Source organism: Colletes latitarsis, chromosome 11, assembly GCF_051014445.1.
Source record: "Colletes latitarsis isolate SP2378_abdomen chromosome 11, iyColLati1, whole genome shotgun sequence".
Lineage (NCBI taxonomy): Eukaryota > Metazoa > Arthropoda > Insecta > Hymenoptera > Colletidae > Colletes > Colletes latitarsis.
The window spans coordinates 11,942,527-11,964,748 of record NC_135144.1 but is presented as its reverse complement, the minus strand read 5'-3'; the positions used below and the strand labels follow the sequence as shown (position 1 = coordinate 11,964,748).

Here is a 22,222-nt window from a genome sequence, read left to right as displayed (position 1 = left end):
GAAACGTAAACAAACGCTTCGGATCCTCATATCTCCGGAACTAATTGAGTTATCGACTTGTTCAAACGCTCATTTTAAAGGGCATTTCATCCTCTATCTAATGACTATACCAGCTACTACAATTTTTGCTGTCTTCTATGTTTATTTTGATATTTACTTTGACGCTACATACCCAAAGAAGTTTCAGCAATTCCTACTGATCGCACGACTAATGTACGATAAAAATTAATTTAAATTTGAATATAGGATGTTTGCATAATTACTAAACCATTTTTTCGTAAATAATTGTCTTCTCCGGAATTAACAATGGTATCGACTTGAAACAAAATTCGTCTTCAAGATCGTATTACCTTCCATCCGATGAAAATTAAGAAATTTTGACGTATTTCATTCCGTATTACATTTCGAGTGAAAGTATTGGATATTTTTGTAGAAATTTTTAAAATATGCGACGTAAAAGGGAAAGATATCTTACGAATAAACTTCAAAACACAACTTTCTATACATATAATGCAAAAATTAGAAGTACGTTGCCCCGTAAAAGAGAAAAAGAAAGTCATTTGACCGGTCATGGTAGGAATGGGTATACACGAAATGTTGGTAGGTTTAGTGTTAAGGATTAAAGTCGTTTTCGTTTCATCGAATTTAAAGGGATCGAAGGTTTGGGCGAATGTTAAAATAGTTTTGTTTCGCTGTTCCGGGCAAAAGCCGCGGTTGCTTGAAATTTCATTCGCTTCTTATTTCACTGAACGGGATGGATCGTACGGATAAAAGCATTTTGCAAATGTTCGACGTTATTTAATTAAACATTCGCAGATAATGGGCCCGCCAGGACCGCCCGGTCCAGCTGGCACCCCTGGGCTTCAAGGTCCTCCCGGAATCAAAGGCGATCGAGGACACGATGGCGCTAAAGGCGATCCTGTCAGTAATCACCGTTTACTACAAATCCTTTTTTAACAGTAAAATACGTTTCTCGTGCCGCGTGTCTCCACCTCGCTGGTTTTTTCAATAGGATCCACAGAACTTGGAATCGAAATAAAATCATACGCATCATTATTCGTATCTATTTAGAAACATTTACAAATATTTATACAATGGCGGCTATGGGAATTGTAAGTTCCATCGATCTTATCGAAAAGCCCAACATTAGTTTCGATTAAATAAAAAAATGGCGGAATTGTTTAAAAAATGTTACGGATTTGATTTGAAGTTTTCTGTTCCTAAAATTTATTAAACGCAGACTTTTGCCCGTATAATCTTGACAAAGGTAACAAGAATAAATTGTTGCTAGACAGGACGAGGCAAACTTTTAAACGAAACGTTTCTTTTCACGTTGCAGGGAGAGAAAGGTGCCAAAGGAGATCCTGGTCCAATGGGACTGCCCGTACGTATTTTCCTCCACAGATTAGGTTTGTAGGTTAGGTAGGTTACAAAAGCGCGGCGAACTGCCAGGGAATCGAACCTTTCTTAAAAAATACGAGCAAACACAATTTAAACGTTAATAAATTCGATATATTTCTACGGTTAACGCTCGAAAAGGGACACTGATACGCTCCGAACGTGAACTTACTTCCCCAGCGAAAATAACAATTATAATTTGTTGTCAGAACAACAAGTACATAACGAGAAAATGGAGAAGGTACATGTAAATAAAAGTTACACGATACATAGATGCACAAATACATAACCCATCGATAGTGTTAATACAAACAGCAAAATTTTTAACGATAATGGAAACTTTATTACATCGTACCGTAAGCGATGCGAGTTTTTCTTTATGAATACACAAGGTATTAAAAAACAACCATTTCTTAACGATTATTATTGCTTAAAATATTAGTTTTCTTCAAACTACTATAAACTATGTTCAAATCATTTTCCTCGAAGAAAATTAAATGAAAGAAATAGATTTTTCCAAAATTGTTAGTTCGTGAAAGGGTGACTTTAATTTTCTATAAGTGTTAATTGATAGAGAGCCTGTATGATACAGATCTTGCCTATCGGTGTTGAGAAAAGCTGCATTGCTTATGGGAATAACATAATAAATTCATCTGCACTCGTTCATGCCACTATATGTTGACGTTTCAGTCGATTCTCTGATTGAGGATGTTTGTTTATTTACAGGGCCCCATGGGACTTAGAGGAGAATCCGGAAAACCCGGGGATTCCGGGAAACCTGGTGTCATGGTAAGAACGCGGACCTCTCGCTCCTAACGTCATCGTTATTTGGCCTCGCTGCTGAATCATTGATAGCCATTCACTAACGACCAGTGTAATCAAATTGTCGCTTTTCCGACATGGCGTCGTACTTCTTCGATATCCACAGCGAGATCCTTGATTGCTTCTCAGATATGTTCAAATCGTATTGTTCACCGTGCGTAAACGGACGATCGTCGTACGGTAATCGTTGAACAAGTATACAAAAAAAAGAAAATCGTAGGAAGCTACACGAAAGAGACAACGTGCAAGCAATGCAAATACCTCGAAGGAATATTCGTTCGTGTTGATAACTTATCGACAGTTCTCAACGTTCCATATGTGACAACGTTCAAGTCGTTAGCGTTTATTCGATAAGATGTAATTGCGAGAATGAGTGTTAGTTAATCGCTTTCGAGTTAATTATTTCGGACCGCGGGTTCTCCAAATCGGCCAATGGATTTCGTAGCTTCATCGAGGGTCGACCTACGATATACAGCGTGTCCCAACATCGATCGAAAAATCGAAAAGGGGGGGGGGATGATTCTATATAAAAAGATAAATCGAAAACGAAGAATAGAAGTTTTTCGTAGGGGACTTCGTTTCCGAGATAATTCGATTGAACGATTTTTGGAGCGCGTGTGCGATTCGATATAGCGCCCGGCGCGCCTGCGCAGTACTCACTGATCTCCGCGCCATACTCCGTTGCACCGTGAATTTTCAAATTCGATTTTCTCGGAAACGAAGCTCCATATGAAAAAACTTCGTTCTTCGTTTTCGATTTGTTTTTTGGCGTAGAATCGATTACCAGGGGGGAGGGGGGAGAGGGACACTCTGTGTATTTCAACGATATAGAAAGGCCGTCCGTTGCGAGGATAACAGACATCGTTGTGATATCATTCTCGCATAATGCCTGGTACTAAAGGACAGTTCTTACCGTAAGAGAAGTTATTCGAACGAATCGCGTCTTATATGTGTATTGGTTTTTAAATAGTTAAGACGACTGTACTTATATTATAGTTGGTACGTTCGCGAGTATCGCAAGTGGAGAAAGAGTAATTGTTTAATTTCGACACGTGGGTTTTGTGTTAGTGTGTGACGAGGGTGAAGTTTCGGGAGAAACAAGTGTCTTCCATAAATCTTAATGTGTACGAGTAAATCATTCGATGCTTTCTTCAATGTCGAATTGCACATACGCATTATATCGGTGTTGTATACTTATTTATCCAACATAATATTTAGCCGATGATCGCACTACCATCCGTCCTGTTAACATATTCTATATGTCTGCCTGTGTAACCGTGTATCTATGCTACACTGAGAAAACAATGTTAATTGAAATAACAATTTATCGTAGATTCTTTGAATAAGCTAGAAGACGATAGAAAATTTTTAAACAGATTTCATCCACGAGGCGAAGCAGTTTTCTTCGGAATTTAAAACTCCTCCACAAATAACTCTTTCAAACTTCCCTTATAGAACAGTTTTAAAAAATCGTAATTTCGAATAAAAATGAAAATCGATACATTTCGCGATTGTTCCGAATTACTGCAGTTATAACCAGAATTCGATATCATAACTGTGTTTAGCCACACTGTGTTTGTTACTGCATGGTTGTTACTTAATTATAAATTAAATAACATTTACGGTCCTCGCCAGTACATTTTTTCTCAGTGTACGTCACCTGTTTTGTTTATTCATTAATTTTGATCGTATACTTCATAACCTCGTCTCTTGTTTCCCTTCGTTATTCTCTTCGCTTATCGTTCAACCCCTCCGTCCCCTCTTCTTCGACAATATTGTTTCGAATCTAATTCTTGGCTGTTCTATTTGTTTTTAATCATAATTCACCGCTTCGTACTTAAACTCATAGCATTCCTTAAGGGGGGTAGTCTAAAATCTTCAAAAACTCGATTTTTATATTTTTATTTCATTTTCTGAAAGTACTATACTCTCAAAAATATTTCTATCGGTGGATTCGCAAAATTAATATAAAATTTTCCCAAATTTTTCCAAATACAGCAATGCTTGGATAACTGCGAGTCAGTTTCGATCGGATAAGTGAACAGTAGTCATTCCCACTACTTAGATCGGAGCTTAAATATCGATGAGACAATACATAGTATTTAACGCAGAGATGGAACTTCTTTATACATATTTTTGAAAGCTTTTACTCGTGGAAAATGAAATAAAAAATTAATTTTTTTCGAAATTCTGGGCCCAGAATATCCCCCTTAATACACGGGGTAAATTAACCCTTTTGCAGATCGAATTCATCTTATTGCAAATCAAGTCTTTCCAGAAGTTTGTTTCCTTGAACCTTTGCAATACAAATAAAATTCGATGTAAAGTTATTATTTAGAAATAAAAATTTTATTGTGGGTATAGAGTAATACAAAAAATAATATAAAGTTAATTTATTTAACAAATAAATGTATCTTTTGAATAGTAGCTCGATAATTACGAATAAAATCACTAAAAATGACAAAATAATATTGTGTTATTTAACTTTTGAATCATCCAGAAGATTAATTTAATCTGCAAAAGGGTAAATTTGATTTAAAAAATTTGGGGTGCAAAAGGGGGTTAATTTGGAGTGCAAAACCTGTATTAGCAACACGTTTAAAATCGTGATCTCTAGTATTATAGTGATAATCCAACAGTTTGCCATGATTCTTCTTATGTTCGTTTTATTCCTACATTTGATTTCGCACAAATAAATAATTATGGACGATCGAAAGGAAACCTGTGAAGCGAAATATAGTGAGCGAAATTTCCATAGTTCCATCGATCTTTTCTAGTATAAATAAAGTAACTTCAAATTTACTTTAAATTGTTTTCATTTTTTTTTTTTTTTTCATATAATTTATAGTTGATATCTGCGAGGCATAGTAATTAGTAAATGCGCCTTGGACTATTTGTTGACATTTTTTCTACGAAGTTTATTGTTTACCTCGTTAATAAGTACGAAATTTATATAGTTCCTGTATTAACTACCATATAATACTTTCAGTGTTGTGTTGGACGCATTAAAACTAAATTTATAGTATTAAAGTAATCGGTGATAATTATTTGCAACATTCGTTAATTAGATTTTTAAAATCAATTGCATTTTTTTATCACGTTACGAGAAAAGAATTACAATTAATTCGAACAAAAAACTCTACGAATAGGCATATTGCATTAAAAATAAAAACCATTACTTGGCAATTGGGTTATTTATATGGAAAACCATGGAAATTTCGTGTCAACTTCTGTTAAAAATATGTGTTTACCCAATTTAAAAAAGAAACAATAATTTATTTTATTTTTCCGTTAGTGGGTCATTTAAATTTTGTGGTCAATTAATAATTCACGAACAATTCAGTGTATAAATTTTCTGCGAGAAAATTACATGTAACTATAGAAATTTCACATGTGTATGAAAAATTGCTACAAAGTTGCAGGCAATCGACCACTAATCTCGTGAAATTGACTATGAAATTAATTATTAGTCGGATCAATATTTTTTTATCCGGTCAGGATTTTGAATATTGAATTTTGATCATTTTCATTATCTCTTTCTTCGTTCTTTACTTTTAAAAATTATCAAAATTATTGAATCCTTCTAATCAGGTTTTAAAAAATAACACATGATTAACAAAAGAAAAAATGAAAACGAATTCTACGCGTCACGGGATTCGAACTCGGGACAAAAAATTAGTATTCTCCTACGTTTGACATTGCACCATGTTCACCCTTCGTTGCAATTATCTATTACTTCAATATGTCTGATTATATGATTCTCCAAATTTCATACTTATTTTTTGCATGATCAACAAGCAATTTAGGGCCATGACGCGAATCTACAAACCTGCAAAATATCATAAAAATCGATGGCGATCGGGACTAACATTTTCCTTGTCAGTGTTAAGAATCTTCTGTAGCTCAATTATTAAAATTAAAGCTTAATAAATGGTTTCACGGAACGAAAATAGACGAGGAGCACGATAAATTCGGGACTTTTCGAGCTACAACTGCGATTATATTCCAAAACTTAAAGCGGGGGGCCTAGCGAGATCAGAAACGATTGTCTGCGACGTTTGTCGCTCGAAACAAGTTCCAAGTTCCAAATATTGCGAAGGAAATGTAAGTTTTAAGACGAATAACGAATAATCCAGATCCGAAATAAAATATTGCTTGCAGCGGCGGCAGATACGTTTAATGATCCACCGATATATTCGCCTATCTGCAAATGCGAGTGAGCGCCTTGTTTGCGAATCCCCCCCTCCCCTCCAGGGTCGTTTTAACGCAAGAAAGTAATTTATCATAAAAAGAATTCGTCGTTAAAGTCGAGCCATAACGTCGCAAAACATCAATTTTTAAACTGCCTAACACAATTTTGTGCCAAGTACAAATAAACATAGGTTTAATTTTATCAATTTTCTACATTTTTATTTCCGTATGTTTTTGCGTGTGTGTAAGGGGTGTCCAGCGTGTAGGTCTGCCCGGGGAACCCGTAACATCAATTTTTAAACCGCCTAACACAATTTTGTGGCAAGTACAAATAAACATACGTTTAATTTTATCAGTGTTTTACAGTTCTTAATTCTGTAAGTTCTAGCGTAGATAAACGGGGCCCAGTGTTCTGCCCGGGGACCCATCATTTTGTTAAGACGACTCTGAACCCCCCCCCCCCCTCTCCTAGTCACTTACACAATGCAAAGTGTCGTTCACTTTCGTACGATCGGGTGCGAAGAATACAGAATTGTACAGTGTAGAATAATACCGACATCGTAAAGAAAGAAAAAAAGAAACAAAATGGCGTTAACGACGTGTTTTATTTGCCTCGGACGAGAAGGATAGCTCCCCTGTTTATACCCTATTCTAAGAAAGATAGGCTAATAATGCGAATAGTTTTAATAGGAACGGGATGTGCGAAAGCGTGGAACTTCTCAGTATCGTTAAAGCTCGCCAATGGTAAAGGTTATGCGAATTACAGTATACTTGCGAACGCGAGCACCCCATAAATGGATGCCAAATCCATACGTATATTAATAAACAGAGGAGAAAAGTAATTGGTGGACACGCGTGGGCGTGTGTAATTTGTGTATACGTATGTACTGTACATATACATACACATGTGGGTGAGTGTGAGTGTGTGTACACATATACATATATGCGTTAGGGTGGTCCTTAGACGATGAGAATAATTTTTTTCTCCCAACCCCTAGAATCGTTTCGGTCTGTAAAAAAATAATATGTGTAAAAGATGAGTTCTATCCACGAGAACGTACCCCAAATGTTACATGTAAAATCCCATAAGCTCCAATCGCTGTTCCAAAATTATCACGGTTAAATTTTTATTCTACTTGGTTTTTTTAAAAAAGTGTTTGGTCTTTGGAGTATTCTTTAATAGTGAAAAGAACGGTATTCGGTAGTTTTGTTTAAAGAATGTTTGTTAGAATTGGTAAAGAGGAAAGTGATTACGATAATCTTTTGCAATTTGCAATAGAGAGATTTGTTATTAATTTATTACCCCCCCCTTGCCATATCGTTAATTATGTCTAATTAATTTGGAGTGTGTATTCTCTTTTATAGTTCTGGTTTTCGAACCAAACTGATGGTTAACAATGCAAATCTTGCAAAAAATGCTATCGTTTCCGCATAACAAATATTTTAGGGTCTTTCGTTAACAATTCAGGGATTTTGTTTGTTTTTTTGTATTACTTGCATGCCAGCTTCTGCGCTTCCGTCTGTTGATTTTTCTTCCTAATCTAAAGCTTCGATCACCTTTCACTGGAAACCGATCGATAAGATCAAGAAACGCAATCGAGAGAATTAATTAACAGATAGCCAGTTTTAGTACTAATTATGTGATGAAACTTCAATTAAGTTCGTAAAGTACTCGTAATACTTCATTTGTTGGGATTATTAAAGCGATTTTCGGGATTAAAAACGCTATTCATCAATGAAAATTGAAAGAAAGTGTGAAAAGAGGCGGGCAAATTTTATTCGCGAATAACGAATAAAAATTTTAGATACATTGGTAGATTAATTTCCCGTTTACATTTCATTCGTAAATTAATAAAGTTAGTTAAACATTAACAGATTCGTTATCTAGTCGAGGGCAAAACATAGTTTACGAATGATTTTAAAATATTTATTCGTTATTCGCGAATAAAAACATTCGATTGGTTAATTTCCAATTCTTTTTATTCGTAAATTCATTTATAAATCAGACTAAATTAAGAAATGTTTCGCATCAATTTACGAATGAATCTAGAATATTTATTCGTTATTCGTGAATAAAATCGCCCGACTCTGGCCACAAATAACTGAATAATTCCCTGAAGACTTCGAACGACTCGTGGGATTTTACCTGTGAGATAATGTCTGCATTTTATACGTGTTAATTTGTTTTTTCTTTTTCTTGGAACCATCGCAGGTATCGTAAACAAAAGAAATTCGTATTTGAGAAGAGTAGGGACCGCCCTAATATGCATGCATGACATAAACGAGCATAAAAGTATGCGAAAGAAGCATATGATTTATTTCGTGCGTGCGTATGTGTGTATTGATTGTAAAGCGGCGCGCCTTGGTAATTGACAAGAGAAAATTGCAGAGAAGAATACGACGACGTAATTGCGTATATGAATACATTGACTCTAACGATTTTGTTTTACATTGTCCCAATTAATAAACAGAATGTGCATGTGCCTGTGGTCCTTTGCTTCTATACGATGCCCTTCGAAAATTTTAACGCTTCACACTCCTCGTAGTGGACATAAAACCGCTTTGCATTTTGCCTCAGGCTGCGATCCGACGATCATTGTTAACCACTACTTATACAAACATATACATATAACCCCTTATATATACATATACTTATTAATTTCTTCTTCCGTTCTGTCTGTGTGTCTGCACCTTTCGCGGTATAATCGATGTTAACACGATTCATGAGAGAGGAATTAACACGTGTTAATTTGCTGCAACCAAGCCGGTAACGTAATAATTGTTGGATCGTTGCGCCAATCGTTTTTTCTTTTTTTTTTTTTTTTTATTTTCTTGGATTCGATTAAGCTCTTTATCTTCTCCTTTGCCTAACGCCCATCGGTTGTATTATTGCCTCGCTCGCGAACCAAATAGATTTTTTTTAATCGTTTTACTGGTTTTACACGCTGATCGACGCCTTTGGGTTTTATCCTCGAACTAACAAGAGTTTTCGAACTCCTGCCTTCCCTTGTGTCAGTTTTTAATAATTTGTCTATATCGATAATGCCTTGGAAATTTACCGGAATTTTGGAAATTGTGTGGGACCGGAGACCCGCCCCAAACCCGTGGTAAAGGAACTAACATTTTCTTTGATCCCTACGATTGGCCAGGGATTTAGTCGACCAAATATCCAAGTCATTACCGTCCACCACTAACATCGTTAAGTTTCAAACGAAATTTCGTTGGACAGAGGCAAGAGGGGGAACGAAGCTTTTAAGATCGTGGGTAATATCCCCTTTGACGTGAAATTGGTTATTAAAAACGATCGACCATTTGAAGATAGAAGTTAGAACCAAGTTGCAAACGGATTTATTTTGTTCGGGTCGTTCGAAAGCATTTTCTAAAGAATCGACAGAGAATAGAAAAATGATGGCGGAGCTTGGCAGAATACAACATTGCTGTGAATGACGATGCAAAGGGCGTCTAGTAAAATTCCTTAGTTAATAAATGACCGTTGAGTCGAAGTACTCGATATTGATTAATCGTCAGGTGACCTCGACGAATCTGACACGGTTTCCTCTACCTTTCAGGGACCACCAGGATTAGACGGCATGAAGGTGAGCAATCCTCGGGGTGACCCGTTTAATCATACGTTATATTTATGATTTTCGTATCCTCAATTTCTGCGCCCCACGCCACGATGAAATCGTTCGGGCGTAAATTAAACTGGTTGCAAGCTTAACGGTATTATTTAAACGGTTATCGAATAGAGCACTGTGTTCGTTATGGTCCTTCATAATTACAGGGTGCACAGGGAGAACCGGGCACGAAGGGAGAAAGGGGGGAGCCTGGACTACCTGTAAGTTTTTTATCAGACATTTAAATATTATTTACTGTTGTTGAGGTTTGCAAAAGTTTTCAACGTTTTTATGGGAGATTTATTTGTCAATACTAGATTCATGGACTGCCATTGATAAACTGCCATTTTGAGGATTATGATAAAATTGGAGTATACTTTTCAAAATTCATTTTTATGAGTTCTGTAATTATTTAGATAAACGCTAAGTAATATAATAACATTCTAGGCCTTAAGATTCATAGACTGCCATTTTGAGGATTATATTAAAATTGGAGTTTATTTTTCAAAATTCATTTTTATAAGTTCTGTGATTATTTAGAGAGACACTCAGCAATACAATAACATTCTGTGCCTTAAAATCGCTGTAAAACAACGTTGACTGGAAATTGATATTTCAGTTTTACAAAAATTAATTTCCAGCATCTTAAACAGAATCTTCAAAGTTATCTGTAATAATCGCCTATATTCAACCGATGGAACCTTTTGCACTCCCTTAATACTAATAAAAATTATCCGAGCAATTTATAAATATACAGGGTATTCGGTTACCCTTGGAAAAAATTTGAATGGGAGATTCTAGAGGCCAAAATGAGACGAAAATCAAGAATAGCAATTTCTTGATTGAGGCTTCGTTAAAAAGTTATTAAAAAATTACATTAAAAAATTTCAAATCATTCTGAAAAAATTGTTTTCGGTTGCAGGGGTCAATTACAATCATTTTTGGTGAATAGACATACCCCCGAAATCCTACGCACTTTCGAGAAAAAAATTACTTACAGAAAATGTAATGTCTGACTATGCATTGACATGTTTCCCTGAAATTTTTTGACAAAATTAAAAAACTTCAAATCGTTCTAAAAAAATTATTTTTAGATGCCGGAGTCAATTATAATTATTTTTTGTGAATAGATATACCCCCGAAATCCTACTCAGTATCGAGAAAAAAATTCCTTACCGAAAATATAATTTCTGGCCAGAAATGACTGCCCGAATTTTCATGCGAATCTTTAAAACGTCATAACTCCCGAATGGATTGGACGATTTTAATGTTTAAAAAAGCAAACTACGCGTATTTTGATGGAGAATATGTACAAATCACAAAACTATTCGAAAAGTTGGTCCTTGACCCCGCAAAATGAGAAAAACTCCATAAAAATGGTCCAATTTTCAAACAGCCATAACTCCTACAATAGTAAATATATTTCAGTGAAACTTTTTTCTGCAATAGAGCTCATGGGTACCTACAAAATAGTATTAGACAACTTTTCTGTACAGCGTCAATCAAATTTATTAAAAATCAAAAACGAATTTTTAAGAAAAATCGACAGGGGTAGCTGCCTAAATTTTCCGACGAAAAAAATAAATTTCTAATCGTTTCGAAAAAATTATTTTCGTTTGAGAGGATCAATTACAATCATTTTTGGTCAATAGACATACCCCTGAAATCTTACGCATTTTCGAGAAAAAAATTCAAGAAGGTGGACAAATTTTTCGACAAAATTAAAAAATTTCTAATCGTTCTAAAAAAATTATTTTTAGATGCAGGGGTCAATTATAATCATTTTTTGTGAATAGACATACCTCCGAATTCCTACGCATTTTCGAGAAAAAAATTGTTTACCGAAAATCTAATGTGAGGCCAGAAATGCTTCCCTGAAATTTCATGCGAATTTTTAAAATGCCATAACTCCTGAACGGATTGGACGATTTTAATGTTTAAAAAGGCAAATTACGCGTATTTTAGTGAAGAATATGTAGAAATTCTAAAATTATTCGAAAAGTTGATCCCTGACACCGCAAAATGAGAAAACCCTCATAAAAATGGTTCAACTTTCAAACTGTCATAACTCCTACAATAGTGAACGTATCTCATTGAAATTTAGAATGGAAGTAGAGCTCATGAATACCTACAAAAAAGTACTAAACAAAATTTCCGTAGGACATCAAACAAATTTATTAAAAATGAAAGACGAATTTTTAAGAAAAATCGACAGGGAGTAGATGCCTAAATTTTGAAAAAAAAAAGTTTCGAATCGTTCAGAAAAAATTATTTTCGGTTGAGGGGGTCAATTACAATCATTTCGTCTTATTTTGGCCTCTAGAATCTCCCATTAAAATTTTTCCTAGGGGTGGTCGAACACCCTGTATATAAGTTTCTGGTAATTGTTTATGACACTATTGATTTCAATAACTTTGAGGGGGTATTCTAGTGTGAAATTTTTTAAACTTTCTTATAAAATTACATAGAACTATAACACCTTTTAAAATCTCAGAAAACTGTCTCGAGATTCTCAGTCGTATTGAAAAGAATTCTTGTAGCAGAAAGGGTTAAAAAATTGTAATAAAGAACGTTCTACGTAAATAATTTGTCGAGCCGCCGTGGATTAGAGTAGAGCTGGAATCTGTACGGTGATCAAAAGTGTTCGATAGGAATAGAGTTATCGAGGAAACAACTCCGCGTACAAAACGATATTCCGAACGGCTGAAACTCGATTACACTGTCATCGAGATATCAACGAAGCATTTGTTTGTCCCCCAGGGTACTGATGGAATTCCTGGCGCGGAGGTACAGTGGCATTCGATTATCGCTCGTCCCTAGGTGTGACTGCGACAGTCTAACCAGCCCGGGGTAACGACGATACATCTGCCTGATCTACCCCGGGGACTGTCCCAAAATTCGTCTCTTTACTTTCTTTGCACGATAAAGAGGGGCTGAAATTACGCTCTGCGCCTTTCTCCCTCTTTGCACCGAGGATGTTCAAGCACATTTCTTTTTACACGGTTACATGTTCCACGTTAGAAACACATTAGAACATACACTGACGAGAAACAATCGCAATGTAACCGACCCCGATTTTTATTTTCCAGGTTTGTTCGAAATAAGGGAGAAGTGTTATTCCTTGATCGGTGCAACTCAAATTTAAAATTATTACGAAGCCTTTCATATCCAAATAATAGCAAATTTGTTATTTTACAATATTTCAAATTAAAGTACTTAGAATTTTACAAGTATTCCATTGTAAAGAACATTGCAAGATGTAAGTTCAAAGTGTCGGTCACCGGTGACCACCAGGGCAATCAACGTGTTAAATATAATTTATTCAAACGGAAACTTAATATTAAAACCACAGCTGTTCAACGTAAATTGCTAACAAATGCTATTTGTATCGAAACCCTATAAATCTAGTGTTAAAGACGAGAAGGTTCGTTAATAAGCCTAGGAAGTTTCATAAAAATCGACGTTGGTCCACTTGCAGGTATTCATTGTGAAAAAATTTGTTTTCAAATATTCTTAAGGACAAATTTTTTTGGACATCTGACCATCTTCATACACGCATTAAATTTCATTCTACTCGATAGTAACATAATAATGTGTCCTGTTTAGCATTTGGAAAGTGCATTGTTCGAAGCACGGATCTCCCAACGCTTATTAATTTCTTCGCTGTGTGACAATTAAATTCGTGTCCAAATTGCCTTCCAATTAGACTATGATTCACTTCTTCTTCGGCTTCAATTAATTGCAATCGCTTAAAAAACTACAATATTGCCAAATAAATACAGGATGCTCCGTTTGTTGCGACTGTTTAAACTATTGCACTGTCTTTTACGATTGCAAAGCTATTAATGGAAAAAATTGTTCGTTCCGAACTTTTTGTCAACTGTATAATTATTTCAAATTACAGTTTCTAAAATTTCAAAATCACAATTTGTTAAATAAAACTGCTCGTATTTATTTCTACGATTTTATTAATTGATGTCACAATTTAAAAAAAAAGAATAGAATTTAGCACGAATTAGATCGTAAAATATAGAAAACGAATTTCCTATATTTAAAAAAAAATTAAACTTCCAGTAACTTGACAGGAGCATAAAATCATTTATGCAAAAATCGATTTTGCAATTTTTCGAACGAGCCATTTTTTCCTCTGCTTGCAACAAAGTAAATGGAGCATTTTGTATACACGAATGTACGATAACAACTAAAAGAGTTCTTAAAATATTTAAACAAATACTCGGCTGTATGAGAAACGCAGATTACTAACGATAGTAATTCATTTTTCCGATTCACCACACGGTGTAGTTTTTTTCCATACAGCACGAAACATAACAAGCATATTGTTCCAATTTTTCAGTTAAATTTACAATATTATAGCAATCTGACCGCACAATATTGCGTTAAAAATTGTTCAGAAACTTTCTACCAGACTTAAACAGATTTTCGTTGTTTTATATAGCGTGGGGTGGGACGAGGGATACGAATCGAACAGAGGGTAGTTCTGCGTGCAAAAATAAGTTAAAAAGAAAGGATACAGTTTTTTCGTTTCAGCTTTCGTTTTGAAGATAATTGAATTTTAAGACTTGTCTGAAACAAGTGAAAGAGCTAAACGATTGGTCCGACGCGTCTGGCCAGTAATCGATTTTTCTACTTGTACTCGATGAATTTTCAAAGTCGATTTTCTGGGAAACGAAAGCTCGTACAAAAAAATTGTATAATACATTTTCGACTCATTGTTAGATGCACAATCACCCTCTGACCTGGTTGTACCACCCCACCCTGCCTCCACCCTCTATATAAGATAATGGAAAATCTTTCCGAAATTATAAAAACATTCGAAGATTTAATCTATAGTAACATTAATATTACGAATAATTTTCAAGCTTTTCAAGTGGTATAAAAATATTTCGTGCTGTATGGGGTTGTTTAACGCGTTAAGCGCCTAATTTTATTTCACTTTCCATTCAGGCAACGTATATAAGCACAGAAAACGCGTCTGTTTTAAACAAGATACGAAAAGCCTATTTTCGATTAAAATTAAAATGTTTCGAGAAAAATATTTTCAAGGATCGTATGAAAATTGTAAAGTATTATTTTTTAAATTTATCACTCGTGCATGGCGTTTAATGTGTTAATAGGGTCATTTTATAAACATTACTATCTAATATTGATATTCGGAACCTTCCAAAAGTTTGCACGTAAATAATTGTTTAAAGAATTGTACATTTCAAACTTGAAGAGAGAGAGAGAGAGAAGCGCACAGTCCTCTCCGATTTCTGATTTTTACGTCTCCAATGAATGCACGATCAAAATTTAAACCGCGATCACCCAACAACTAACATGAAAGCGGGCCAGAGTAAGAAGGGTTAATTTCAGGGTTTGGAAACTATCGTAATACAGGTTTAGGTTCTCGATACTATTAATGACTTTTATTATGTGAATGTTCTTGAAAAACGTAATAAATATTCCGTTAAAAATTTGATTCCAATTCTATTTACAAAGGACTATTAAATCGTGGATTTATCGACGATTAATTTTTTTAATTAAACGTTTTAATCGACGTAAATATATTGAAAAGATAATTTAAAAGATAATATTTATAGAACTTTAAGTTCGAAATTTAGGTTCTTCAAAGCAGTTTCGATATTTTATGTAACGATTTCGAAATAATTACTTTCTGAACCTTTTCCAAGCTCTGGTTAACGTTCCCCGGATTACTCGATCCCCGACACTTAATTGGCTCGCGATTGATTAATTAATTCTCTTCCGCTCGACGATTGGCGATCGTGGTCGCATTCTGCTGCCCTTGAAAGGAAGATTTCGCATAAAATTCTGCGATGAGAAAACCGTTTCGAAAAATCGTGCATGCAGAAAAGAAACGAAGCGAGGCATGAACGACACTTAACGAATAAATTCTTTGGCGTACCAATTCCAGGGACCGAACGGAGAGAAAGGTGCTAAAGGCGACTTAGTGAGTATTGATGTAATACGACTATTAGTTTTAAATAATCTGGCAACAAAATTATAGTTCGTACCGGGTGAATTGGCTCCCACACATTTCGCAATTATCTGGTACGCGAGATGTTTTCGCATGTCGGTTTGAAAATATTCTAATTCGCATTTCACGCATCGCCATCATCATTATTATTAACATCAATAACCCAGTATCTCTCGTCACTTATTATTTAAATTAATATTAAATCTCGTTGCACGAATATAAACAAAAAAAAAAGAAAAAAATCGACAAGATCAATTCCGACGACTCATTATCGATTTTCCCATTTGAAGCGTTTCTTGTACGAGGTACGGATCAATTAAGGATCAATGTTAGAAAATATACGAAAACCTAATCGAACGACGAGCCTAACATAACACGATTTATGCACCACGCATGCAAATCGTCCCCTGCGTTTCCACCACTTTCGTAATTTTATACTGTGTTTTTCTACGTCGTATTTCTCACTGCTCTTTACAGAAAATCGTTGACGATGATCGATGCATTTTCTAACGAGAACGATGGGGATTTTCGTCAATTATAACATTTATATTTTTACGACACGAATTCAGTAGAGATCTCGATTTCACGTATGATAATGTTTCCAAATTTTCAAGCACGGTTGACAAATATTCTGTGAGAAAAGCGCATAACAGAAATTAATTAATCGATTCTGAATACTCTTTCGGAACACGTAGTTTAATTTTCAAATATACAAGTAATCTGGGAAAACACTGTTTTCTGGGTTGCAGGGAATAATAACACACGACAAAGTTTATTAAAATAATCGTCTATATTGATGTCAACATTTTTCGCGTACAAGTTTCATTTGAAAGGGATCGATTGGAAAATGTTCACGTTTATTCCATATCAAATTAAGCCGGGCAACTATTTTAATAAACGTCGTTTATCGGAACACCGTCGTAACGAGCAACCTCGAAAAACAATTTCCCGAATTATTCACCCGCTTAAAAAGTACACGATCGAAAAATCGACTGTTTCGCATAAAATAATTGCATATAGAATGAAAAATATTAACCATAATCTCTAATACTTAGAATATGGCAAATTTTCGCGTGCTGCCACCAGCGTGTAACGTGCATCAGTTTTCAATAACTTGTTTAAACGTTGTAAACGGTACGAAACACAGTAATAGATTCCATTTTCTATTTTTTTTTTTTTTTTATTTTTTTTTTAATAGTTGGAATTCCGAGAAAAAGGACAATCGATTTTATAGCAACTGATTAGATTTTTGATCGGTAAAATGCGGAAAATTCGTCGACGCCTTTGTTGGACGTTTATGCTAAATTGCGTATTCTGCACAACTGAATATTATAGTGCATAGAGAGAGTCTTTCTTGTGCCTGGCCTTTTTTGCACGTTCGCGAAAACGTTTGCTCGTACGACGTTTGCGTCACAGAGAATTCTTGTGTATGAATACAGGGATCGGCAGGGAAACGTGGAAAGAAAGGGGATAAGGGCGCCAAAGGGGATCAGGGCGTTCCAGGACTCGATGCACCGTGTCCATTGGGTGCTGATGGACTTCCGCTAGGTGACTGCGGTTGGAAATCGCCTCAGGTATCTCAATCGTTTCTTTAGGTTCAGTTATATTGTTTGTTTTTTACATATAGAGGAAAAGAAGAAGTGTAGAGGTTTATTTTCCTTTTTTTTTATTTTCTTCTTGAAAATAAATGTCTTCAAAAGGGATCGACAATATTCTTAAAAGTACCACCTATTCGTTGATATTAACGGTATAATACAACGTGAGTTATGAATTTTTTGAGTAAAGCAAAACTTAAATTTTCTTCGTATAAAGAAGAGAGTGTACAAGTTTCCTTTTTTTATTTTCTTCTCGAAATCCTTTTAAAAGTACCACTACATCGATACTGATCGTTGTATTACGTTGAAAACAAAATTATGAATGCTAATAATAGCTTCTTTAAGATTAACAATGCGATTTTTGAACAGCAGCAAAAAGGAAAGAAATATATATAAACGTCAACTGAAATATCGAATGTATTTATAAATCTCTAATTCACGACTGTTCTAATATTTCGACGTGTCGAATAAGAGTAGCTTGTTCGAGATTGACAATTGATCGTGATCTTTCAACAACAGTAAAAGAAAGAACAATTTTATTTTCGATGAATCTAGAGCCCCAAGATAAAATTAGACGCGAGATGCATAATGATTAGCAACGTAAACGATGAGAGATGGAAAGAATTATAAGAACTTAGTAGGTGCAACGATCGGTTGGATTCTCGCATATGCTTAGCAGGGCCTCACTAGCACCTCAGTTCCGGCTGTCGAAGGTCCTGAGCTAGCAGAGACGGATTACGAAGAACAAGGGGAGGAATATGAAGATTATCCGGACTCGAACGGAAATCTAACCGAGCAATAAATGCTCGTTCTGCGCTGCACTAATCATCAACTACTACTACCACCACTACCACTACCACCACCACCACCACCACCAAAACCATCACCGCCGTCGCCCTCATCACTCGTCTCACCTTGCTCTCCCAAACTAACGTGGTCCTGGTAATTGCGAATCCCGTAGTCATACTAACTTCGTTTGCACGTTGAGAAAAAGCAGGACGACAAAAATATTTGACGTCGAAACAGCTTTTAATCTGCAAAACGTTTAGGAATATATGCTTCTTAGTTGCGTTAACTTCCGCTCTTCTTACGATTAGTTCCGTTACTTTCTTAACCTGCCTCTACTCGCATGCTCTGCTAGCACAATCTCGCACAGTCAATAATTAACACAAAGAATTCTCGACAGACTTCCAACCGATTAGTCTACTCGTTGCGTGACACTGTCGGCCAACGTCACGTTTTCGTGACTCACTGTTGAAGAGTTTGAATCGACTCTGTTGTATGTTCAATATATCTCTAAATTCATTGTTCTTTATAATAATATTCGACCATAAATTCGGTCAAATCAATCGTTAGTTCGTCGATACATATAGTTTGCAATGATAATTTATGATACCAACGAGTTTTATGAATTAATAAAATTGATATTGGCACACTCAAGTTACGCGAGACATCTTGGATAAGGACCACTTTTATCTACCCAGACAGCACACGATCTGAACTATCCGCATGATTATTTATCTATCCGCCTGCTTAATCGCACGATGTAATAACGATCATGATGGCCGACAAATGAATTTTTTCCCCGAAGAGGAAGTTTCTGCGCAAAAGCACCGTTCTTGTATCCGAACAAAGTATCTTTTCGTCTTTGAACATATAAAAAAATCTTTCCTGCTTCAAACTTTGCGAGCCGTGCCAGGGAAAATCATGCGCGTCACGATCTTTTAATCGTGCTTCCAGGGAAGAAGCAACATTCTTCACGAATGGCTGGAGGAGGAAAAAGTGGAGCAAGAAGAAGAGCAACGATACCGTTAAGAAGATATCGCATATTTTCGAGGACCTCCGTGTATATTTCATCGTGAAAGTACGACTCATCCAATTTGACGTGAAAAGAAAAAAAAAAAAAAAAAAAAATACCGAGTTATTTAAGAAAAGAAATATATATGTATATTTCGCATATATATATATTTTTTGCATATATACACATACGTATGTGCTAAACTAATCATCTTGTCATCAAGTGTTGTAAATAAGTGTACTTACAGTGTTTAGCGTCCGCAAATAGTGCGTGTACATAAATATTTAGAGCTTATTACCGCAAACACGGTTAGAACAAACATAATTTTACCATTTGTAAACATAAGTTTCTCGATAACTTATAAGTTACTTTATTTCTAAGGCAAGTGAAAGAAACGATGACCGAATTACTGAAGCATTCGCACAACATAGTGAACATAGATACGGAATATTAAGTAATTTATTCGTTGACTAACGTTGTTATAAATAATTCTCGATCTGTGTATACTTTTTACGAAAACATGTTTCCGTGGAAACGCAAGAGTATTATTATAGAAATACCAACAACCGTCGTAATACACTTTCCTGAGCCACCGATGAATTCTGATGGGGGGAAAGAAAATTAATAAACAAATAAAAAGAACAAAAAAAAAAAACTAAATGGAGACACGCAATGACGCAGCAATTCCAGAACTGATTTACTGGCGTAAATACGTTGATAAATGTTACCTAACGAGACGAAATTTTAGAAATATCGTTCTAACGATAGTTCGGTGATTAGGTGAATTTCAATTACTATTACTTTCTTCGTCCTAAGTTACTTTTTATTGGAATGCAACCAAACGCGTTTAAACACGATTATGATATTATGTATTTATACAAGATCGTATTAATTATTATTTTTATTGCATATCACTATTTTAAGACTTCAATCTTTAAATAATTTAAAAATTTGTGAGCGGCAACTTTGGAACTTCGAATATCTTTTCCATCGAAAAACCGATGGCAATCGAATTTGTTATAGCGGAATTGTCACTTATAAATAATTATCGAATAAAGCGCGCGTCTACGCACGGCCGCGGGAGACGATTTTTATACGAATATGAGTTAATAACGCATATCTTTACGTAATTTTCATTTAGATTAATAATAACGCTAGTTGTAAAGCAAAGGAGTAACGTGTACACATTGTCAATATTACCAGGTATTGTAAAATAAAATATAAATGTATATCCGGAATGGTTTGACGTTTTATTCGTGTAGAAAAAAAAAACAAATGTTCTTAGATCGAAGAAAAATTGATTTATTGTTTAACTTTTAAACATATCGATATATGTACATTTCAGTTGTAAAAATCGCTCAGTTTATTATTAGGGTATCAATATAGATCTTTTTTCTTGAAAGTATTCAATGATGTTGTTATCCAGGTATTTGAGCACAAGTGTTTCACAAAATATACAATACTAGTCTGTACTTTATTACGATCGTTATACAATATAAAAACATAGAAAAACAATTCGTTACAATTTCAACAATTTGTATTTCTTGAAATACGACTGTACTTTACTTCTTGGATAAGGTTTTGTAGCCAAACAAGTTGGAATGTTTTCAGGTTGTTCGATCCACAGCTTATGATGGATGTCTTCAGTTTTTAATTGTTCACATAATGCATTTAAACCGGCCTCATCTGGAACCTAATATTGCACATGAATATACTATGAATGCCACCACACTCCTTCTCTGTTTTAAGAACTGTATGCACAATGATACAAATTAATTCACATCCAATACTAATTCCTGGGTATACTTACTTCAAGGACAACTTTATACATATTATCTAAGTCAGTGAGATAGGCTTGGGTATAACTGTCACTATAAAAAAGATGAGTGACTGCAGTGCAGGCATGACATCCTTGAGCTACAATTGCTCCCAAGGGCCATCTCATTGTCTTTAAGAGGTCACCCCGTATCACCACATACTGAATTATTTCATCCATTTTAATGATTTCTTTAATTCCCTTAGAATGTAAATAAAATAAGTGTTATCTATAATAGCAGAAATAAAGGACTAAAAATTGTTTATTTATAAATATTAAATAACAGATATTTTGGAGCACATTTGGGAATAAAACAAAAGCCAATTAACACTATAATATTTTGTTCTAAATCGAAGTAGAAAATAAATATATTATCTATAGTAACATATCACGAAAATATAATCCAATAAATATATGTACATATACGTATAGTAGCACAATTAAAAAAATACGAATAAAATGAAATAAGCAATTTGGGCGATATAAAACAACAATTCTTAATAAATCAATTTGTATTTTTCGTAGAAATATTTATATTACCTTTAAAATTGGTCGATGCTTCAGCACGAGGAACTTAAAGGTTAACTGGTATTTCCGTAACTAAACCAACTTTACAAACACTATAAAACAATAAAAATGAGGGTTGTTTTTCGAAATCACATAGCACTCTGTCACAATACGTTCAAAACGTGGCACAATGATCTCTAAACACGCTTGTTCATACTAGATATCTCTAGATGTAGGTACTCAATCCAAGGGCAATGTTACTAGATTCGAGTTACAGATCTTTAACCCCTTATCGATCCAGCAATTAGTTGGATGTATTATTTTAATGTAAAAAAAAGGGAATCAAGTTCGTAAATAAGCGTATTTTATTTACAAATGTTAAAAAATGATTAGTGTATGCGTAGATAATTTTATAATATCATAAATAACGAAGGTGATTAGAAAGATTTAATATGGTTTATTTTGAACCAAGGGGTTCATAAT

At 34.8% G+C, this 22,222-nt stretch overlaps 2 protein-coding genes across 16 annotated transcripts in view; one reads left to right on the top strand and one right to left on the bottom strand.

The window, feature by feature from the left end:
- Positions 1-19,534, top strand: part of LOC143348184 (uncharacterized) — a 123,966-nt gene extending 104,432 nt beyond the window's left edge. For 6 of the 14 annotated variants that reach the window (XR_013080731.1, XR_013080728.1, XR_013080730.1 and 3 more), the window contains 10 exons: positions 817-921; positions 1,340-1,384; positions 2,125-2,187; positions 9,981-10,007; positions 10,196-10,249; positions 12,789-12,815; positions 15,961-15,996; positions 17,463-17,597; positions 18,295-18,560; positions 19,359-19,534. Coding sequence is in view for 2 of the 14 variants with exons in the window: in XM_076778133.1 (XP_076634248.1) it covers positions 817-921; positions 1,340-1,384; positions 2,125-2,187; positions 9,981-10,007; positions 10,196-10,249; positions 12,789-12,815; positions 15,961-15,996; positions 17,463-17,597; positions 19,359-19,433 (567 nt within the window). In the remaining 12 variants the exon portion in view is untranslated. Of the gene's footprint in view, positions 1-816; positions 922-1,339; positions 1,385-2,124; positions 2,188-9,980; positions 10,008-10,195; positions 10,250-12,788; positions 12,879-13,117; positions 15,997-17,462; positions 17,598-18,294; positions 18,561-19,358 lie in introns of those variants that run through there. The other 8 variants (XR_013080726.1, XR_013080727.1, XM_076778133.1 and 5 more) reach the window with 8 other exon arrangements.
- A 1,198-nt stretch (positions 19,535-20,732) lies between these two features.
- LOC143348196 (putative peptidyl-tRNA hydrolase PTRHD1) lies at positions 20,733-22,164 on the bottom strand. Of its 2 annotated transcripts, none has more exons than XM_076778172.1 (3): positions 21,773-22,164; positions 21,227-21,461; positions 20,733-21,109 (listed from the first exon to the last, which is right to left on the bottom strand). In XM_076778172.1, the coding sequence occupies exons 2-3, from the start codon at positions 21,410-21,412 to the stop codon at positions 20,936-20,938; spliced, it is 360 nt and encodes a 119-aa protein (XP_076634287.1). In that variant the 5' UTR covers positions 21,413-21,461; positions 21,773-22,164; the 3' UTR covers positions 20,733-20,935. The 2 variants fall into 2 exon arrangements, with proteins under 2 accessions (XP_076634287.1, XP_076634286.1); XM_076778171.1 differs by having other exon boundaries at positions 20,734-21,109; positions 21,227-21,433; positions 21,773-22,156.
- Positions 22,165-22,222: the final 58 nt, after the last annotated feature.

What these genes read in the sequence shown, in the direction of transcription:
- LOC143348196 (XM_076778172.1), bottom strand. Translation starts at nt 21,412, where the DNA reads ATGGATGAAATAATTCAGTATGTGGTGATACGGGGTGACCTCTTAAAG. An exon ending in TGTATAAAGTTGTCCTTGAA is followed by an intron (nt 21,110 to 21,226) that starts GTAAGTATACCC and finishes GTGCAATATTAG; the next exon opens with GTTCCAGATGAGGCCGGTTT.